Source organism: Haplochromis burtoni, unplaced genomic scaffold (assembly GCF_018398535.1).
Source record: "Haplochromis burtoni strain Fernald_Lab_line unplaced genomic scaffold, NCSU_Asbu1 Contig_14, whole genome shotgun sequence".
Classification (NCBI taxonomy): Eukaryota; Metazoa; Chordata; class Actinopteri; order Cichliformes; family Cichlidae; genus Haplochromis; species Haplochromis burtoni.
Window position 1 is genome coordinate 3,252,877 of NW_024582375.1, and position 20,470 is coordinate 3,273,346.

Sequence of the window (20,470 nt, forward strand, 5' to 3'; positions counted from 1 at the left end):
CATCCATCTAATTGAGTCCATCACAATCCTTATTCTCATCTAAAGAGCTGCACGTGTTTGATTTTAAGTCTTCTACCTTGAAAGGCACGAGCTGCCGACTCAGCCAATCTTCAATAACCTGCAAAGCTGGGCAGACAATCGTGAACACGAGCACCTAAATTATGCATACATGTGAGTCACAGATGATTATTAGTTAAAAGAGCTGAGGCCTCAAACAGAGAGAAATATTACACTAGATACTATTTATCAGTGGTAGTCACACACACACACATACATACTGACAAACATGCAATTAAATCACTTCCTGTGAACCAAATAGTCAATTTACAGGCAGAAGATGAGATGGTGGTAAATGAAGTGGATGCAATGGCTTCCAAAACTTGCAATCCTTTCTGCTGTGTCAACTACAGCTGCCAGCAGCAAGCGGCTAAAGCCGTGGAGAAATTAATGGAGGAGAGATGACAGGTGTGGTACGCACATACACATATCAATAGACGCGCATTTGAGGCTAAAAGCACCAATTTTTGGCTGCTGTGTTTCTGTGACATGTATCAATCCACCTCCAACCAACACATCTACATGAACGTTACGCAGAAAGTGCAGTTGCACACACATCCTGTCACCTACATGCACAAACACTCCAGGTTGCTGTTGGTGGTAATGGTGTTTTGCAGCACCCTGAGGTGTAATAGGCCTAGGCAGTGCTCTGTCGGGGCCATTAGCTTTCTGTAGTTCATATAATTACACAAAATGGGCACTCTGGCAAACAGTGGGTACTAATGTAGGAGTGGGGCACCGTAGCATGCACAGGTAAGAGCCGACACAGGATGGCACAGCCAAGCTGCACGTAGCAGGATGTGATGTTGTCTCTATGGGTAATTTGGCCGTTTTGTTGCCATAATAAATGAACAAAGTAAATGTTGATGGGAGTTTTTTTTATTGATGCACTGTCACCACTGATCAGCACAATGCCATAATTATCAAACAGGTGTATTTACTATTTCTAGACTGGTGATCTGCTAAGACTGGTTCCTGAGCAAGAATGGCTAGGCTAACTGTTAACATGCACCAAAATCAATTCGCAAAAAAGACAAAAACCTGAAAGCTTGATCCTTCACAACATTCTCAGGTTCTATTTCAGTGCAGCAGAGCTCTTTAACGCAAACAGCTCTGATTATGACGGAAGCCCCACCTACCTATTGTTCAAACCTACTGTTTGCAAGGTGCAGCCAATCAGAAGAAAGCTGGCTTAAAGGAGGAGTAGTGGTGGGATTTTAATTTTGACCTGTTAATAACATCAGTCTTCTTTTTCATTAAGCAGAATGAAAATATAGACCTAGATAAGAGTGTAACAGATCCCCTTTAAACGGTCTATCTCAGGGGTCGGCAACCCTAGACACGCGTGCCAGCTGATGGCACGACCATAGCTGGACTGGCCATCGGGCATACCGGGCATTTGCTCTGTGGGCCGATGATTTTTTTATTTTTTGTAACGGTACAAACAATGGAAGGTGGTTGATTGGCCAGATGCTGGCCGTTGTGTAAAAGTAAGTCAGTTGTTTGGTGGTGGCTATGGCGGAGCTTCCACAGATTCAGTAACATTAGCAAGTGGTGGAGGCCAGCAGGTGGATGAGGGAAAGGGGAGGCAAGAGGAGAGACCCGAGGCGGCTGCCGGTCCGAGTGTCAGGTGAACTGAACTTCAGGTAAGAAGTTATGACCTGCAGTCTATCTGGGTCAGATATAAACCAAGTTTAGGTGGAGTTTATTTTCGTTGTGCTGACTTTTTACAGTCAGTTACAATAACTCGTACTGCGTACTAGCTAGCATGACGGAGTTTCTATACAGCTGTGTGGTGCTATGATGTTACTGATAGTGAACTTTATTTTATTCATAAAGTTAGTTAGTAGAGTTGCCAACCGTCCTGTACAAACGGAATCGTCTCGTATTCGGAGAAAATATCACGCGTTTCGTGTTGAGGTGAAAAGGAACACAGTTTGTCCCAGACTTCAGCTACAATGAAAAAGACACAAAGCTGGAGTTAATTTGTGTCTTAAGCTGCACAGCTGCCTCTTCTTCTCTCATTCTCCCCCCCCCCGTGTTGCTACTTCAATCATGAAAATGATCAATGATCAGCTGATCGTCTCACTTGTTTGTTTATCTCCCACTTTGCACCAGAAAGACGAAACCAGCTGATGTCGCGCTAAACAACAGCAGCACTTTTAAGCTTGATCAGCTGTTGTTAGAATGTATTTAATATTAATTTCTAGTATCAGCTGATGTTTGCTGGAGCCACAGCTGTAAAAGCTGCTGGTCATGATATCGGTTTGGTTATCTGGTGAGAGGGAAACATGAAGATGAAACCAGGAGATGTCCTTACTGAATCATCAGAGCTGAACAGGTGATGGAGAAACAGGTTTACCTTTTAGGTGACATGAATGAGTTGAAGGGAAGTTATGAACTGTTTCTGAGAGACAAATAACACCAGGATCCTTTTTTGTAGCTGACAGCTGGTAACTGTGCAGGGGCGGGTCTAGCAAAGTTTTGCCAGGGGGCCAGGTAGGGCATTAACAGGGAAAGGGGGGCACAAAGAAATACTTTCTTATTCTCATTAAAATTGTCTGGCTGTTATTAAATAATTATCTGAAGCTTACAACCAAAGTTTTTATCTGATGTAAAATGTATAGCAATCATACATATACCAGTAAGACAGTGTACATCACTGTCACATTGCAGAGGCCTTGTTGACAGTATTTGGCTCTACATATCTGTGTGAGCAGATTTTCTTTCACATGAGTGTCCTCAGGTAGCCGTCTGAATGCTGGACACTCGGAGACCTGTGTCTCTGAGTGGGAGACCAGAGATCACATTAACATGTGTATTAACAAACATGCCATATTGGCTCAGTTTACTTTTCTTATCACTGTTGTGAGGAGACCATAAATAGCATTTGTATTTTCTGTTGTACAGTTCATTTGCTGTTATGGAGTTCTTGTTATGGATAACAAGTGTCTGTTTTTTTGTTTCAAAATAGCTGATAACTATTCGCTGATAGCTGCCAACATCTGCGAACAAATATAATTCTATGAAGTGGTTCTATATAGTGTGTAACTGTTCATATAGAGCGTTACTAAATTTATTGCTAATGCAATCATATAGCACATTGACTTCTGAGGAAATTTTAGATGGCACTCATCATCAGAAAGATTGCCTACCCCTGGTCTATCTTAAGATAAGATAAGATAAGATAAGATAAGATAAGATAACCTTTATTAGTCCCACACGTGGGAAATTTGTTTTGTCACAGCAGGAGTGGACAGTGCAAAAGTTATGAGGCAAAAACCCTTTAAAGCCGGTGACGTAACTATTTTTAAATCCCGGTAGAACTGCAACCACGTAGGTTGCAGTTCTACCGGGATTTAAAAATAGTTAAATATATGTTTAAAAAAACAAAAACGATTTTAAATTTTTTTGTAGTTTATTACACTTTTCTGCAATTTATGTAATTACTATGCACTTAATGCATACATATTATTAAAATTTGGGCTATAATGGTTGTATTGATGTATATCAACTTGAAATGCTCCCAAAAATGGCACTACAGCAGGTAAAAAGCTCTGGCGGACTTGGTTCTATGGTAGGTCTTAAAGGGTTAACAAACGTAAGAAATCTGCTTTGCTCAGTTATGCGCTTCTGGAGTCACAAAAGCCAAAAAAAATATTTTGAAGAGGTTAAATATGCCAAGATAATTCAACAATTACTAACATATCTGCTGAGCAGTAGATCAAAACTAGACTACAGAACCGAAAACAAAATAAACAAGCTCATAAAAGGTGCTTTTTAATGCATTATAAATAAAATACATACATTTATATCTCGAGGAGACAGTGGATCTGGCCAGCACCTTTGGTGATTTAAATACTGCGGGGGAGTGAATGGGATTAAAGAATGAGAAAATGGCAGACTGCTTGAGAGCTTTCAGTACACATGGAACTACAAGTGTGGGTGTTCTCATTTATCATTTGGATACTCCAACCTCACAGTAAAGACCTGTTTTAATGGCTTTGATAAGTACAATAAAAAAAGCGTGTATGGACACTCTGTTATGACAAAAATGCCTTTGCTTTCCACAGTTAAGTTATAGGGAGCTAGCTTTGCATCCATTTGGTATCAGTCAATGCCAACCCAATGACAAGTTCATAACCTTTGGAACAATCCCACCAGAAGCAATTTAAGCGGTGAAACAGTTGTCTCTCCTTTTGTGCATTGAAGCATTTACAGTGATATTTCCCCTCGATTTTCAGCGAGTGCAATATCAAAGTACATAAGCACTCAATATTTAACCATTTGGCCCTGCTCCATATCAACAATTATCAACTAAATCCTAGCAAAACTGTTTCGCTGTCACACTTTCAAACAAGAAATGCATGAAACCAACAACTGAAATACATTTCTATCGCATATATGAGCCCAATATGTAACACGTGGATGCCCCGTGAACTCTACTACAATAAATCAAACAAAAGCAAAACTGGAGACTAAACAGTTTATCTCAAACCATCAGCAAGTTCAGAAAGGTTAATGCCCTCCTAATCACGAGTTCGAGATCCATGAGAAAAACCCCAGAGCAGAAGTGCGTTGGTGATCGCTTTGACTGCATAGAAGGGTATTTGAATTTAAAATTCAATATTTATGTCTCAGTTCATGACCCACAGCGTTCCTCAAAAACTCTTTTCTTCTCTTAGTCTTAAAAATCTATTTCTCCCTCTCCTGCTGCTGTTGCACTCTGTTTATTCCTCACGAGCAGGTCGATATAGCTGTTTATTTGGCATTTTTGTGTCTTAACTGAGTTGAGAAGGGGACATGCAGTTAGCTTACAGGCTGACAGAGCAACTGCTGTTTTTTATTATCTCAGGGCAAAAAAGGGAAAAAGCTGTAACCTTCCCATTACTATTGTGCTTATTTGGAAATAAACCTCATCAGATGATAATTTTGGTAATGGTACTCAAAGAGCAAACTAATCACCCAATTCATGACTATTTTCACTTGATAAATGATTTCCTGGCAAAGGCTAACTTGGACCAATCAACAGAACAACACCACACCTAAATTAGAAAGCTAATACACAAATGCATTTGTGAACACGTTTTTCGCGCAAATATACACTTCCTTACTTCAAGTCTACTCAATACCATGCCGTGATTGATGACTGACTTTCCAAGCAGCTTTGGTCATCAAAATCGTACAGCAAATTAATTCACAGTACAAGCCGGCACGAGTTAGCCTGAAAGCAAACTTTGGCTGTCAATGATGGAAAGCATGTAGGCGTAAGAAAAGCCATAAGAAAAGGATGTCACGGAGTAAACGGGAGGATGGGGTGGAGGGTTGCACAATTACTTCCACCATATAAGCTCCGAGTTTTCCGGTCCTTTATTCCTCTCCTCTTGTTTTGGCACGAATAGATTCATATGCCAAATTGGACGCAGCACTCAATCAGCAAGGTGATTATTAAAAGCTGTTTACCGGAGGTGGCCTTGTCTCACTTTCGACACTATTGACTACAGTGTCATCAATCAGAGCAGCTACAAACCCCTGTGAGCGTTTGCTGACGCAAACCAAGTTTGGGAAGAAAGTTCAGGAAGAGAAAATGAGAAGGTCTTTGTTGTGATAAATGGGTGAAAAGTATGTAATTAATGATCAGAGGTGGGACCGGCTTCTGTACACGAAATTGCAAGGTGTTGATCTTGACAGCAACTCATGTACACATATGCAAGCAAAGACAAAAAAAAAAAAAAGAAAAGTTAATCAGGACAACAAACTTTAAGCTTGAGAAATGGGCAAGAAAAACAACTTTTTACCACATGGCACCTTAAAATAACATCCATAAAACTATTCTTTTCTTTCTAGTAGAGGACTCGTTGGATCACACTGTTCACAACATACTGCAGCGTTTATGTTGACAGAATAAAACATCTAGAGTGACCAGATGTCCTGATTAAATCATCAGAGTTCCAATTTGTCCTGGCGTCTCGACAGGGACACACTTTGTTCTGATAATTAGACTGAATGGATTTTTTGCGTTTTCTTCTCTCTGTGAGTTGTGTCACAGAGTAAAATAATTGCATTATTATTTAGAAATGGGTGGTGCAGATAAGCACTCTAAATAGGGAAAAGCCTTGTTTCTCTTCTCTTTTATAAAGACCAGCGGCAGGGTAAGCTTTTTGTCCTGACAACAGTCTATTTACATATATTCTATATTACAACACAAGAGTGGTGCACTTGCCCGTTTTTGCAATGTATTTATGTTATATTGGGATTTTTGTTTTCTGCTCATAGTCCAAGAAAAAAACAAAAAGGATCTTATACAAGGTTTTGCTCCTTGCGCCCTGTGACAGTGATTGAAATAGCGCTGACATTTCCAGAACACTCTGGTTCCTTTGGAGTACCCCTTCTTTCCGTTATTGTCAAGGCTGGCTAACCCAAGGCGTTCTCCACACGTAACTGATCTGAGGACAGCAGCTGACATTTACAAAGGTCCACAGTTTTTTCACACACCATTAATTAAAGTGAGAACAAATCTTTTTCTCCCTCTTTGGCTCTTCCACCTCTCACTTCCGTCACGACCGATCTCCTCGGTGCCTTGTTGAAAAAAACTGTAATCGTTTACACAGAACTAAAAGCTTTGTACTCACACAAACGCTTGGCCTCACGTTAACAATCACAAGGATCGAGCATCCTCAGGATAGAGACTATTCAGCAGTCCTTACTAATATAAATCTCAAGGTAACAATATTAGATGGCCATGGTCAGTTTAGTTGCATACACTGTATATAATGATGCCCTGATGCATGATTAACAGAAGTTGTTGAAAACACATAGAGCTGGAGATTGACACTTTGCATGCACTGATCATAAATATGAATGTCACTCCCATATTGAGCTTACAATAAAGTCTTTGAACTGTTATTTTAGGTGAAAGCATTGCACAACATACAGCTTTAAGAAAAAAGAAACTCAAGAGTTTGATTTTAATTTATTTGGGCTGTTCTGAAATCAACTCAGGGTCAATACTATATGCACAAGGTGAGAAATGTACATACACCCTGTGAGATGATTAATTCTGCAGAGCTGAAAGTTACAAAATGTCTTTAACTTGTCAAGGCCAAGGGCAGTAAACTTTCTGTTGGTAATCATGACTGAGTATAGCCTGTAGCTTCTCTGCGTGCCACTGCAAACCTTTTTTGTAATGCCATATATGGATGTGCCATTCTGTAGTAGCTGGATTACCTGTGCTACCTGAATGGGCTGCAGGGACCGTCTCATCCTACCAGTAGTGAAAAGGACCCTAACTAAAGACCAAACTAGAGGAAAATCAGGCAGGAGCGAGAAAGTAGAAGGGAGCGAGTGATACTGTGTGGCCGTTATCCACAAACCCATTCCTTTTTTGGGGGCTGCCTTTCCAGTGTACCTGCTGTCACTTTTATTTGCATCAAAGCAGGTGAACTGGATTCATAATGGTTTAAGGTTCGTAACTGGAGAGACAGATATCCCTAAAGTTGAACATACTTTGTGTTATATTGTGGTGATCAAGTGTTGGCTTAATTTTACAGAGGAGATAAAGCTTGGTTAATCCTGACCACGTGAAAAAAGGTTGGGGGGTGGGGGGTGGACTAGAAAAATAAAAGGTAAAGCTTCAGATGTTTAAACACAATTTCCAGAGGTATGTGGCAAATTAAGTCCAAGAACGCTGTATTAAACTTTTAAGCATGTCATCTTTCTCTAGTACTTGTTTTCTACCAGAGAAGGCGTAACATTGTTTGTAACAATAAAGTTGGCAGACAATCTCAAAATTCTTTAGCATAATCTCCAATCATCAGTTGAAACTTGGACACAAGGAAGGTTAACAAAGTTTTGACCTCAAATCCATCAAAAATATATTTAACGGTTAAAAGACCGTTTTGCACCAGAAAAGCAACCATTTTAACGGAAAAACTAGTTGGAAGCAAGACCATAATATTCATGTTCATCACCAGAACATGTAAACATTTGACTGCAAGTGTACATTATGCAGTAGAAACAAAAACAGGACGATATCATCAGTGAATATGAGTTGGTATTAAAGTCCAAACAAGAAGCAGCATCAAACTGAATTTATGGCTAGTGGTCATTGCTCATTTTCAAAATATCACAAACAAAGCACGGTTACATGGTTCTTACATGTGAATCTTAAGGGACTTATGAATACTAGTCAAACTTGCAGGCCACAGTCAAGTCTTAGAAACAAAAGAGGAGACGCTTTTTATTGTCACTTAGGAGTTCTGCAGTGGCAATGTTAGCATCTGCAGGCATTACAGACTAATGGGAATGTGCTGACTGTGCTGGCCTTTCCTATAAACAGCAGTGCAAACACATACCTGCATTATATCCCCCTGCTTGCCCATTACTGTGCGTACAGTACGTGGGTGTGTGCTTCAAAGTGGTCGCATGCTAGTAGACTCACAAATGTGTGAATGAAATAGTATTGTGTGTGAGAGAACAGCTTTTGTGCTTGTTTATGTTGTCATGTCTATGGGCGTGTGACTCTGAGTGACAGAGGGAAAAAGAATCCATGGAAATGTGCGTGCACCAACTTATCCATGCAGCCCAGGCCGGCAGTTTGCGGTAGTGTGCTAGCTGAGGTGGAACGGTGAAAGGCAGATTGCTTAGGGAGTGCCATACTCCTGCTTTTCATTTTGCAGCTTAACCAATCCAATCCCACAACCAAGAGAGGAGATTCACAGCTACTCTCCCTACTATGTTTGATAACAATGCATGAATTATCCTTTTAAATTACTTTCTGCATGCGTTTTTTAATTAAAACTATTAAAGTGAATCAGTCATTCGCGGTCCCTCTGAGGACCCTGAGAATGTAACTCGCCAGCAGTTTGTCATACGCCGCTGCTCCTCACATTCTACATTTAACATTAAAGTCAATTAGCTCACGTTTTTTTCCACAGCTAGTGACTACACTGCAGTGACTGGGCAGAATTAGAGAACTCAGTATATCACCAGAATAAACAGAAGAACAAAGTTGGGGCTTTTCGAGTATTCAATCTAGGACAAAAACGTTATCCATAGATTTTCAAGAGCATATCGTTTTCCACCTGAACAAAGCTCAAATCAATCAAAACAATTTAGAACTGTGAGCTGAACAAGCTGTTAATGTTGTACTGTTCTAACTAGCTGCTACAAGTGAACCTTCCCTCCAGGCCTGGGGAAATTGGAGAAGCAATTCAGTGTAATAATGAGCAGATTGATTGAAACCGGTTGGAAACCTTTATTATACCGCTGCAAGCGTGTGTTACGTGTTTGCATGCATGTTGTAGCAGACAATATAAGGAGAAGATGTCTCCCTTAAAGAATGTTAAATAGGAATGGAAAAGAGAGTTGAGTAATGCCAGAGATGCTGATCTGAGGCAAACAACATCCCCACTGGGACAAGCATGAAATAAACATGTTGTTGCACTGAGATGGGCTTATTACAAGTTCTCAAAAGTTTGAACAGTGTGGTGACAGAGATATGTAAAGATGTGGACTTATTGTTTTCATTGGTTTAATGAATCTCTAACTGGAATTGCTGTGGTGCCATGAGCCAGAGGTGTCAATTGGAAGAAGGGTATTAAGCCAGCACCGACTGACTCCTCGCAGACATGGAAAGAAACTCTGAAGACGACAGGCTTTATTTAAAAAACTTTTTAAGAATTTAATTCCTTGAGATACATTTTACAAATTTTACAAATGAAAACCTCTTTGCCCCATTTTTGCTCAAGCTGAACAATAATTTGGGCTTTTAGGCAGCAGCAAAAGTGTAACACTGCAAAAGGGGCTGCGCTGCATTTGAATCACAAGATAAAAATGAAAACGTCTTTGTGAAAATGAATACAGAACAATTTTGTCTCCAATATCTGGTTTTCATAATTGCTGGAAGACAAAAATGAAACTGAAAACAAAATTTGATTAATCGCGCAGCCCTACTAGAATCCTTCTACTATTTATGTTGTAAAAGATAAAGTTCAATGAAGCGAGAGAAAAAGACGATAGCGAGAAAAAGAATAAATGCCAGAGAGATAAATGGCGAAAGAACGAAAGCCAGAATGAAATAAAGAGACCAGGAAAAAGAGAAATACGAAGCTGAGACTCAAAGAAATAAAAAGTGGCAAAAAAAAACAGAGAAGTTAGGAATTAGTAAGAGAAAGAAAAGACTAACCGAGATTGTGAGAAAGATTGGAAGAGAAGGAAAAGCAGGCTTGAGAGGAGAGGGATGTGAGGGTTGCTGGATAAAGCATGTGGAGATAAGGTCTGTTCAACAGGCCCTTAAGAACCTGGCAGGTCCACGTTTAAACTCTAAGGCTCAGCGGATCAGAGGCAGAAATCTCTTGGAATTAAACCACTAAAGCTGAGAGAAGAAGAAATCTTTACTTTTCTTTCCACACAGACACTAATCTGTATCAAAAAACTTGGTAAATTGAATTAGCAAATGAGAGAAAACAAACCATCCCCCCCCCTGTCAAAGGCCGTAAACAAAAGTAAAGGTTTGTATATTTTCATGTAAAACTTTCTGTAATTTTAACTCAAATCCACAATTTCAATATATTCGTGATATATAAATATATATATATAAATAAATATGCATCCAGTCCATAACATAAACAAACTGATACACACAGACAAACACACAGAGGACATCTGTGTTCCATTACGTACCGACAACAACTTCCCGTGAAGACATAAACAAATAGATGATGAGAGCTCATTTGTTGTGCACTGGGTGGGGGAAAATGTCAGGATGACATTTGGCTGTAGCTATTTATGAGTATGTGTGTTGTTTCTCGTGTGTATCTGTGGGTGACTGAGTACCTACTGTAGCTATAAAATCAAAATATATCAAGGAAAAGGAGGAAAATATAATCTAAAATATAGTTCAATCAATGTGGGATGTGCTGGACAAACAAGCCAGATCTGTGGAGATCCCCCCATTAAATAACTTACAGGATGTCATGCTAACATGCCAACAATCCCAACAATCCCCTAATGACACAAAAGGTTAGCAAGGACTTTGTGTGTGCATAGTCTCAAACTGCAAAAACCCATTAAAAAAAAAAAACTAGAACCACCTTAAGTTCTGTCTGAATTGGACTCCAACAAGAAGTACCAGTTTATTTAAGCTCGATATGAAGAATACTAAAGGACAGACGAGTCAGTCAGTGTCTCATCTTCAGACTCTGATAGCCTCCAGTGTCTCACTGAGTGGATGAACCATCTTTAATCAACTGGCCTCCACCTAAAACACACATTTTTCAGAACTGTAACCAACTCGTGCGACTTTTGAAGACTTCTTCACATTTATTACGTGATGAAACAGAACAGAAAAGATGGTTTGAGGTCATGACCGTCAAATATCAAGAACACAAGTAAAGCCATTTGATTGCTGCCTGTATTCAATTCAGATGTACTGTTGTCACTCTTTTCATTCTATATAACCGACTGAGGGGCTCTGAAGTCAAACGGACCTGTGTAGGACCTCTGAAGTACGAGTCACTTCTTTTAGCAAATAAAAACGATGTTATTAGCTGATCAGCTGATATCCACTCAGTACTGAGCTGCGCTACATCAGTCATCCAATGAGATTAGCCATAATTCAGAAATACGAGTAAAAATATACCTCTTTAACATAGATAACACAGTTTACATATTTTCCAACCAAGAGGCAGCTGTGCTTTCAGTGTTTTTGGAAACCAGATACTGCAGTCCTTTTGTTTATTGGCTTCATTCTGAAATGTGGTTATTGCCTCAAGCCTCAAGTGCCTGCAAGCTGCAAACCAAAGCAGGCTAGGCTTTAATTAATCATCCGTAAGACTGGTCTAAATAAAACTGTCTCAGGAACAACAAGAGGAAAGTGTGCAACAACGTATTTATGGTCTCGGTGCAAAAACTTCTCTCCTCCGTGGCTCTAAAATTGCATCTGTTCTTACTCTCCCATTAAGATTCTCTCGTTCCTCAAAACCTCACATTTCTCTGTCTTTTTCATGAGAACAGACTGTTTGCCCTTGTTTGCCACTGCATCGGCCGCATGCAAAACCAGTCAGAAAGTCACACTTTAAAGTTGGAAGTGTAAATATGTGTCTGTGCATGCATTCATGTGCACAATACAAAATCAAATCAAATACACACACATGCACTTAAAGCACATTTAAGACAAAAAGTTATAATGTAAACACTGTGCAAGCTTAAAAGAGTGTGTATTTTTGAGCTTCACATAGTGGTTAGAAGAGAAACTCACACCTAGCGACGACACTTATGCAGGCACAAGCATTACAAAGTGTCCATCTGTCCAATCCTAACACTTGTGTTTAGCAAAGCAGATCTGCTCAGCTGTCTGGACAGTCAAAGCAGCTTGTGAGCATCTTATATCCTCCATGTCAATGTTATCTCAAGTATCACGTAAGATTACTTCTCAGTCTCATCCTCCTCCTTATGATGTTTTTTATATTTCTGACTCGTGAACACACAAGTGAGAGGACTCAAAGGACTACAAGACATCAACAATAAACAAGAGAGAAAGGTCAGAGATAAGATAAGGAAGGAGCAGAGAAAGTAGAGGGAAATGTTAAAAAGAAGAAAAATAGAGAACAGAGCACTGAGAAAACCCCAAACGGATAAGTTAGAAGAATACAACAAGACAGAGAATCAGAGAGAGCTGCCAAAGAGCAGAGATGAGGTTTATATGTGACGATGCTAGAATGTGTTGCTACCGTTAAGAAGGCAAGTCCCCCCAGTGAGCTGGCAACCAAAGTCACCTTCTGGCAGCTGTCTACTGTCATCTACTAATGCACTCACAACGACTTTTGAACCTCGCAGTTAATGACCAGGGAGGTAATGGAGAGGGATGTAGGCCATGAACAACTCCGCAGTCTGGCAGACTGTTTTAATATTGCTTTCGCACAACCGACAGATTCATCTGCATAGAGTAAATCACCACCAGCATCACCAACTGGACAGAAAAACCAGCACCGTGTGTAACTTCCTGTGTACATCTGTAGCGTTCGGACAGCCCACACAGGTTTGAACCTCTCAAGTATCACAACTTGTAAAATCTGAAGTGGAAATTCAACACACTGAGCAAGTTCTGCCTCGAAAACTATGGAACAACAATTATCTCTGGGACGTGCTGTGTGTGAAGAGTCTCCTGTTAGTTACTTCAAAAGGTTTATTCAATAACACTTCAGTCGACACAGTTAAGGTTCTGCAGTTTTGCCGTCTACTGACCAAAATCTGAAGTATTTTGGTGCTCAGAGTGCAAATCGCTCTCTCTGCAGCCGAAAGGGTTTCGATTTTTCTGCCATCATTACCACACAGTTGCTGCAGAATTATTCCAAGCCTAAACTAATCCCCTGCTGGGACTAAGCAGCTGGGAATTTTATTTTTTAAGATCTTTTTTTTATTCCCCCATATAGACACAAGCGACAACAATTACCCTAGTTAATTCACCGATCTGTGCAGAAGTCTTGAGCCACCCATCACTTTTTTAAATATTTTGCTTCCAAGGAGTCTGAATTTATTATTACTTTTTTAAAAAGTGCTCCTGAGCAGAAGTTCTCCAGGTGTTCTGGCTACTTTCCCCCACTCATTTTCAGACCAGTCCTTGTATCTGACCATTTTGATTTTATTGTTTTTGTTTTATTGAACTTGGTTAACACTAACCTATGAATCATTCAAACACATATAATAGTACATTTAGCAAAAAGCCTGTTTTAAAATGTGTCTTTAGGTGCTTTGTAACAAGCAGCCTGTCTAACAAAACCATAATTTGTTCCAGTTTCTGTTAACACAGTCCAACAGGAATGATAAAGTTATTTTGCACTGGCAAGGTGACTCCCAAAACACTTGATGCACCTCAACATGGTGTGCAGTGTGTGGATAAAAAAAATCTGAGGAAAGTGGACAAGTGGAAGATTAAAGAAGAAGTCCAATCCATCCATTTTTAACCGCTCCGTGGTAGCAGCAGCCTAAGCATATAAACCAAGACCTCCCTCACTTTAGCCACCTCCTTGAGCTCACCCAGGACAACACCAAGGAGTTTCCCAGCCAGCCGAGAGATATAATCTCTCTGGTATGTCCTGGTCTCTTCCCAGTAGGACATTCCCAGAACATCTTGTCCAGGACGTGCCCAGAAGATGTTGAAACCACCTCAACCAGCTCCTTTCGATGTGGAGAAATAGCAAATCTACTTTGAGTGATTGGGGGTGCCGTTCAGGTGCATCCGCCTTCCCCGCAGCAGACCACGCCCCACCACAGCTGTGCAGTCAAAAACAGGCTCACTGCAGTCACTAAGGGTGAACAGTATTACATTCTCACTAAATATATATATATATATATATATATAAAGTTTATTATAAATATTATATATATATATATATATATCAATTTTATAACTACTATATTGTTCTCATGTGGAGGGTATCAGATCATAGGTCCGTCATCCTATTCATGTAGCCCCTTCCGCCGGGGTTACTTGCGTAGTAGCATTCCAACAACGCCCTGTTTTCGTCTCTTGCCCACCGATGCCTTCTTGTTCCAGTAGCCCACTTTTCGTCAGGGTGCCCTGGTTCCTCAACACCTGACGCGGACCTTGTTGATCCGGGCGACGTCCGAGCCGGCATGCCTTCATATTTATCTGTCTCGCTCATGTCTGCGGTAGGCTCGCTTAGCATAGGGGGTCTAGCCTTAGGACCCTTACTGGATACAGACGCCCCAGGCAGGAATCGAACTTGCGATCCTGGGTTGCAGGCCCCTGCACGGTATGTACCACCGGCAGATAGAGGAGGTGGCTGATATCCAGAAATCCTACCAGTGGCTGGACAAAGCTGGACTGAAAGACAGCACAGAGGCACTAATCATGGCAGCACAAGAACAAGCTCTGAGCACAAGATCCATAGAGGCTGGGGTCTATCACACCAGGCAAGACCCCAGGTGCAGGCTGTGTAAAGATGCCCCAGAGACAATCCAGCACATAACAGCAGGGTGCAAGATGCTAGCAGGCAAGGCATACATGGAACGCCATAACCAAGTGGCCGGCATAGTGTACAGGAACATCTGTGCCGAGTATAACCTGGAAGTCCCGAGGTCAAAATGGGAGATGCCCCCAAGGGTGGTGGAGAATGACCGAGCTAAGATCCTGTGGGACTTCCAGATACAGACGGACAAAATGGTGGTGGCTAACCAACCGGACATAGTGGTGGTAGACAAACAGAAGAAGACGGCCGTAGTGATCGATGTAGCGGTTCCGAATGACAGCAATATCAGGAAGAAGGAACACGAGAAGCTGGAGAAATACCAAGGGCTCAGAGAAGAGCTCGAGAGGATGTGGAGGGTGAAGGTAACGGTGGTCCCCGTGGTAATCGGAGCACTAGGTGCGGTGACTCCCAAGCTAGGCGAGTGGCTCCAGCAGATCCCGGGAATAACATCGGAGATCTCTGTCCAGAAGAGCGCAGTCCTGGGAACAGCTAAGATACTGCGCAGGACCCTCAAGCTCCCAGGCCTCTGGTAGAGGACCCGAGCTTGAAGGATAAACCGCCCGCAGGGGCGTGCTGGGTGTTTTTTTTATCTCTGTTCACAAGTTTCTGGATTTCTTTTTTTTAAGACTAAGACTGAACTTTATTTTTCCATGTTTGGCAATATTCACATTCTGTTTAACTTGATGCTTTTTTGAAGAAGTGGTGCAGACTAATGAAGCAGTCTAGTTACAAAAGTTACAAATAGTTCTTTGAAATGAAAGTTGTTTGTTTAAAAAAAAATTACCAAAGGCATTATTGTGAATGAGTTTATTATCTAAATAAAGTTGCAGCTAGGCTTTTCTGTCATTGTTTTGTTTAGGTGGGGCCTGAAAATATTTCTTCCTGCTTTGTGGGGGAAGATGTAAAAAGCCTGAGAACCACTGCTTTAGAGAAAGCTCTTTCACACCTCTCATATCTGCAATTTCGTCCTTTCGCTCACTATTGACCAGTAAATGAACAGCTTTGCTTTAATACTCAATTCTCTTGTCACCACGACAAACTGGTCCAGTGTCTACATCACTGGAGCCATCGCCGCAATTCATCTGTCAATCTCCCACTGCCCTCTCCAAGCTCCCAAGACATCTGGGGCAGTAATTTGCCCATGACTTGCAGTGGGAACTCCCAACTTTTCCAGTTGTGGACCATGGTGTCAAACTTGGAGGACTGCTCCAGGGCAAGCTCGAGCCCACCATCTGATAAAGCCTACAGAACCACATCATCTGCAAAAAGCAACTTCTGAGCCACCAAAGGCTCAGAAAACAAAAGAAGTAGCAGCTAAAATGGATCGAATCACACGATGAACAGTATCTGAAATTCACATTGTTATATTTCCACATATGCTTGCACGTTTTCATAAATATCCATTTCTATTGTTCCAAGGCAACCAAAAGAAATTTGCACAGTGCTGTATATGCACTACTGTGGACGGTCTATGATTTAAAAACAAGTTTTCTCATAGAAACACAATTTTACATCCACCCCAGGCCCCTATAACCAAAGTATGGCATTTATAAATATTCATATTATGTAAACAAATGTCAATATCAACACCATTGCCTTCTGTGTCTGTGTCCGTTACCTGAAAATCCCTCTCCTCCAGGATCTCTTTCCTCCACCTCACCAGGAAGGCCGCACACACATACAGGTGAAAATGGGAGAAGCCCTCTGGTTCAGCCTGGTGAGCGAGATAAAAAAAAAAAACAACATATGATGTTGATTTAGCACAAGTTTAACATTTTGCAGCATGAAAACAAACAACACCTACATCTCAGATATGTTATATTGTTCAAACGGAAGCTCAAGAGTGCGAGCAAAGCATCTCGGAGAAGCTCAAACACTCCAGTCTTTCATCACAATTTCATTTTAGGGAAGATTTGGAAGCAGTTTTGCATGATGTATTTAGCCACGCATACGAAAAAGGAGACAGAGGGGAAAAAATAGAAAAAAAATGGGAGAATATAAAACATTCTTTTCCTGTCAAAATCCAGAAATTTACATTTGCAGGGCGAGAAAGAAAGATACAAATCCCCTTTTCCTCTGCACAGCTTTTTATTTCAGCTGCTCGTTATGTATGGTGGCTTACTTTTTTTATAACTCTGCAATGAGCAGAGGGAATTAAAAAGGGAGTAAGACAAAGGATAAGATGTTCCCTGTTCTATTCATTTTTCTCCAGAGCACCATCACAGAGGGGATAATTACCAAGGCCTTTTGAATGCAAGTGACTTAGGAGTATACGGTCCCTTAAAGAAGGAACACAATATTCAAAGTACATCCTGGTATGAGGACTTTTCTGGAGGCATTTTGACAAGTTAGGTTACAACATGTGTTATTTTAGGGAACAGCAAGGTTTAACTGGACACCTAAAATTTTGCTGTTCCAAACAAATGTGCTGGTATTAAAGACAGCCAGACTGAGTCTCAAATAAAGCTCGGGGCAAGGCTTATTTGTGACAACAGCTGGGGAAGAAATAAAAAGTCCTGTATAAATAGCTTGGAGTGACAACCAAACATTTGCATGAATCTGTAAGTCAAAAATCAACCAAAGGCAGGAAGACAGGAGCTGTGTAAGAGGACCCAGCTTCAGTCTGACGGCAAGAAAAGGCAACCAAAAGTGCAGAGAAAAGAGAGAGATGCAAACAGTATAGGAGTGACTGAGAGAGCGAGAGGCAGTCTGTATGCAAGTGCGGCAGGGCTCTGTAACCTTATCTCCCCTGGACAGACACTTTTAATCATATTTTGTAGCATTGCTTTTTTCCCCTGTTCTTGAGATTGACAGCAATACGTGAAATTTTTCTCTCCATTTTTTATTTTTTTTGTAACTTGTCAGAAATTCAGGAAAATAAAATCTCCTAGCTGAGTCTTGCAAAGCCCTTCCTGTTTTCCTGTTTCAATTCAACTTCTCAGAACTGAAATAGAGATCAAAACTGGACATTTTGCTACCAAGTGACCACTACATAAACAGGATAACAAACTGACAAGTTTATTGACAAGCCTGATTAACCAATGCAATTTAAGTATGGAATTGCACCCATGAATTTCTATGTTCACTAGCAGGCTTTTCCTGGCTCAGAAATGTGGGAACATGAGTGGTCAGCGCACAGGGAAGGCAAGACTAGAGCAAGAAAAACACTCCTAATAATCCCATAAATTAATGAGTATTCTGCAAGTGTGCGCCTTGATGTGTCCACTTTAATAGTGCGTGGTATTAGAAAAAAACAAAAAACAAATGGAGCACTGCAGTGCTCAAAATCATGAAACACACACGTCCTATAATTTGATATTAAACTTTGCAGTCTCTTTGGCACAGGTGGATTAGTAAAATGCCAAAGGCTGTACATACGGCACTGTACGTTCCAATAACTCAGCAATGTATCATCAGCAGTGCTTCCTCGACCGTATAACAGCGGCTATAACTCAGCAGCACACGAGTTTCAGACCCTAACTTCATTTCAAAGGCAGAAGAGGAAGTGCATTTACTGACAAACCATCCATTATTCTCTCATACACAGTACAGAGAGTGGTTCAGAGGTCGGCGCAGTGGCGATCACCCGCCCCACAAAACAGTCAATCAGGGAGAAACACTGGTCAGTTAACTTATTGCATTTAAATAACACAGACCGTGCCATGTTCCATATTTCGCCAGGTACTGTAATCAACTGTACGAGCTGATCTTTAATCACCATGCTCATTTATGCAGTGGATAACAGTGAGCCATAACTCTGCAGGAATTATCAGAAACTGCCTTTCCTCTGTGATAATTGAATTTCCCTCCAAGAAGGAAGGAACAAACAGATTAATAATGGATATACAGAAACGAACAGAGATTTGATGTTCGAAAAAAACAGAAATTGTCTTCTCGCTCTCTCGTTCTGTCTTTTTTCTTTCCCCCCCCCCCACAACATTGTTAGGTTTTTGCAGACAGATTGATTCTCCCCACGCCTCTGCGTACATATCCTGTCGCTCGGTTTCCTTCTCGCTTTGCCTCCCACTTAGTTAAACCAGTTTTTACAATTATGCAATTAACAGCGTCTGTGTGCACGCGCGTTTGTTTGTGTGCGTGAGAAACAATGAAAAAGTGAATAACGGAGAGTGCAGGGAGTGGTGAGACAAAAAGAGGGGTGTCTGTGAACAGCGAAGCATGGCGTGATGGGAGTTGTAAACTGGCAGGTGAGTGGCTTGTTGGTCGGGCATTGCAGCCGAAGCAAACAACTGAAGCAAGCAAGCAAACATGCGAGCGCGCACACACAAAGAGACGAGTGAGTATATGAGTGGCATATGGGAGCACAATGTTTATCACTCTCCAAAGACTCACCAAGTTTTAATTTCCTTTCTTCTATGAGTTTGTTTGTGTGTGTGTGAGAGAGAGTTCATGGTTGAGGGCACCAGCGGGGCCGTGAAACTCTGACTTCCGCTCTATTTCTCGCTCTGCCCCCCGTCACTCCCTCTCTGTCGCCACTCCATTCTTACAACCTGTCACCTCCTTCAGTCTCGTTCAACAAATGTCTGCTACTCACTTTTCTCCCTCTTTCTCTGTAATCCCACTGTGAAGACTATTTCATAAATTAGAGAGTGATTTTTCTTGACAGTTAATATAAAATTTGTCATCTATCATTTCCACGAGCAATCCAGCATTAACGTGAAATCTATTGCCTCCACCGACTGCATAGTTATTGGTGGTATATGACTCGTGTTCTTCTTCACTTTAATGCGTTTAAGGCACAGAAGTTGAAATTATTAAATGCCACTGCATCTGTAGGCCAGAATTATTCTGATGTTCCTGTGAACTAATGCAGGCCACAGTATAAATGGCTCAATATTAAAAAAATGTGCATGTTTAATAGTTGTTTGCTATAAATACGATTTAAAACTGTTCATAATTTGTTCTGTGCATGACTGACAGGCTGCCCTGTGAAGCATTTCTATGTAATGATTAAAACTGTTTTAAGTTTATTAGCTCTGAAAGGATCTGTGGATTAGCTGACTGACAGAAAATGAACAGTCAAGTCTGATAATTGGTTCATCATCTGAGTCATTTAAATTTCAAATATTTGCTTGATGGAGCTTCTGATAGGTGAGGATTTAGTGCTTTTCTCTGCTTCACACAACTCCGGGTGAGAGGAACTGTGGTTTTTTTGTCCATAGCTACAATTTACAGATGGCCCCTGAACTCCACACATTAAGATAACCGGTAGGAGTGTGTGATAGTTTGGTATGGATCCAATACAAAGTAAATATAGGGCCAGTATTGCCAATACTGATACTTTTAACCTATAAAGGCAGCTTATGTGGGGGAGATCGGTGTGTCATGACTTATAAGATGAAATGTGCAAGCTAAACACATCCTAATGACCACTAAATTTACTTTCCACAACAATTAGTTAA

The 20,470-nt window shown here is 40.9% G+C and overlaps 1 protein-coding gene across 3 annotated transcripts in view; it reads right to left on the bottom strand.

Moving 5' to 3' along the window:
- tbc1d22a (TBC1 domain family, member 22a) overlaps positions 1 to 20,470 on the bottom strand; it is a 158,461-nt gene that overhangs the window by 9,613 nt on the left and 128,378 nt on the right. For all 3 annotated transcript variants that reach the window (XM_005915698.3, XM_005915699.3, XM_042217849.1), the window contains one exon: positions 16,669 to 16,764. In XM_005915698.3, the coding sequence (XP_005915760.1) occupies positions 16,669 to 16,764 (96 nt within the window). The remainder of the gene's footprint in view (positions 1 to 16,668; positions 16,765 to 20,470) is intronic.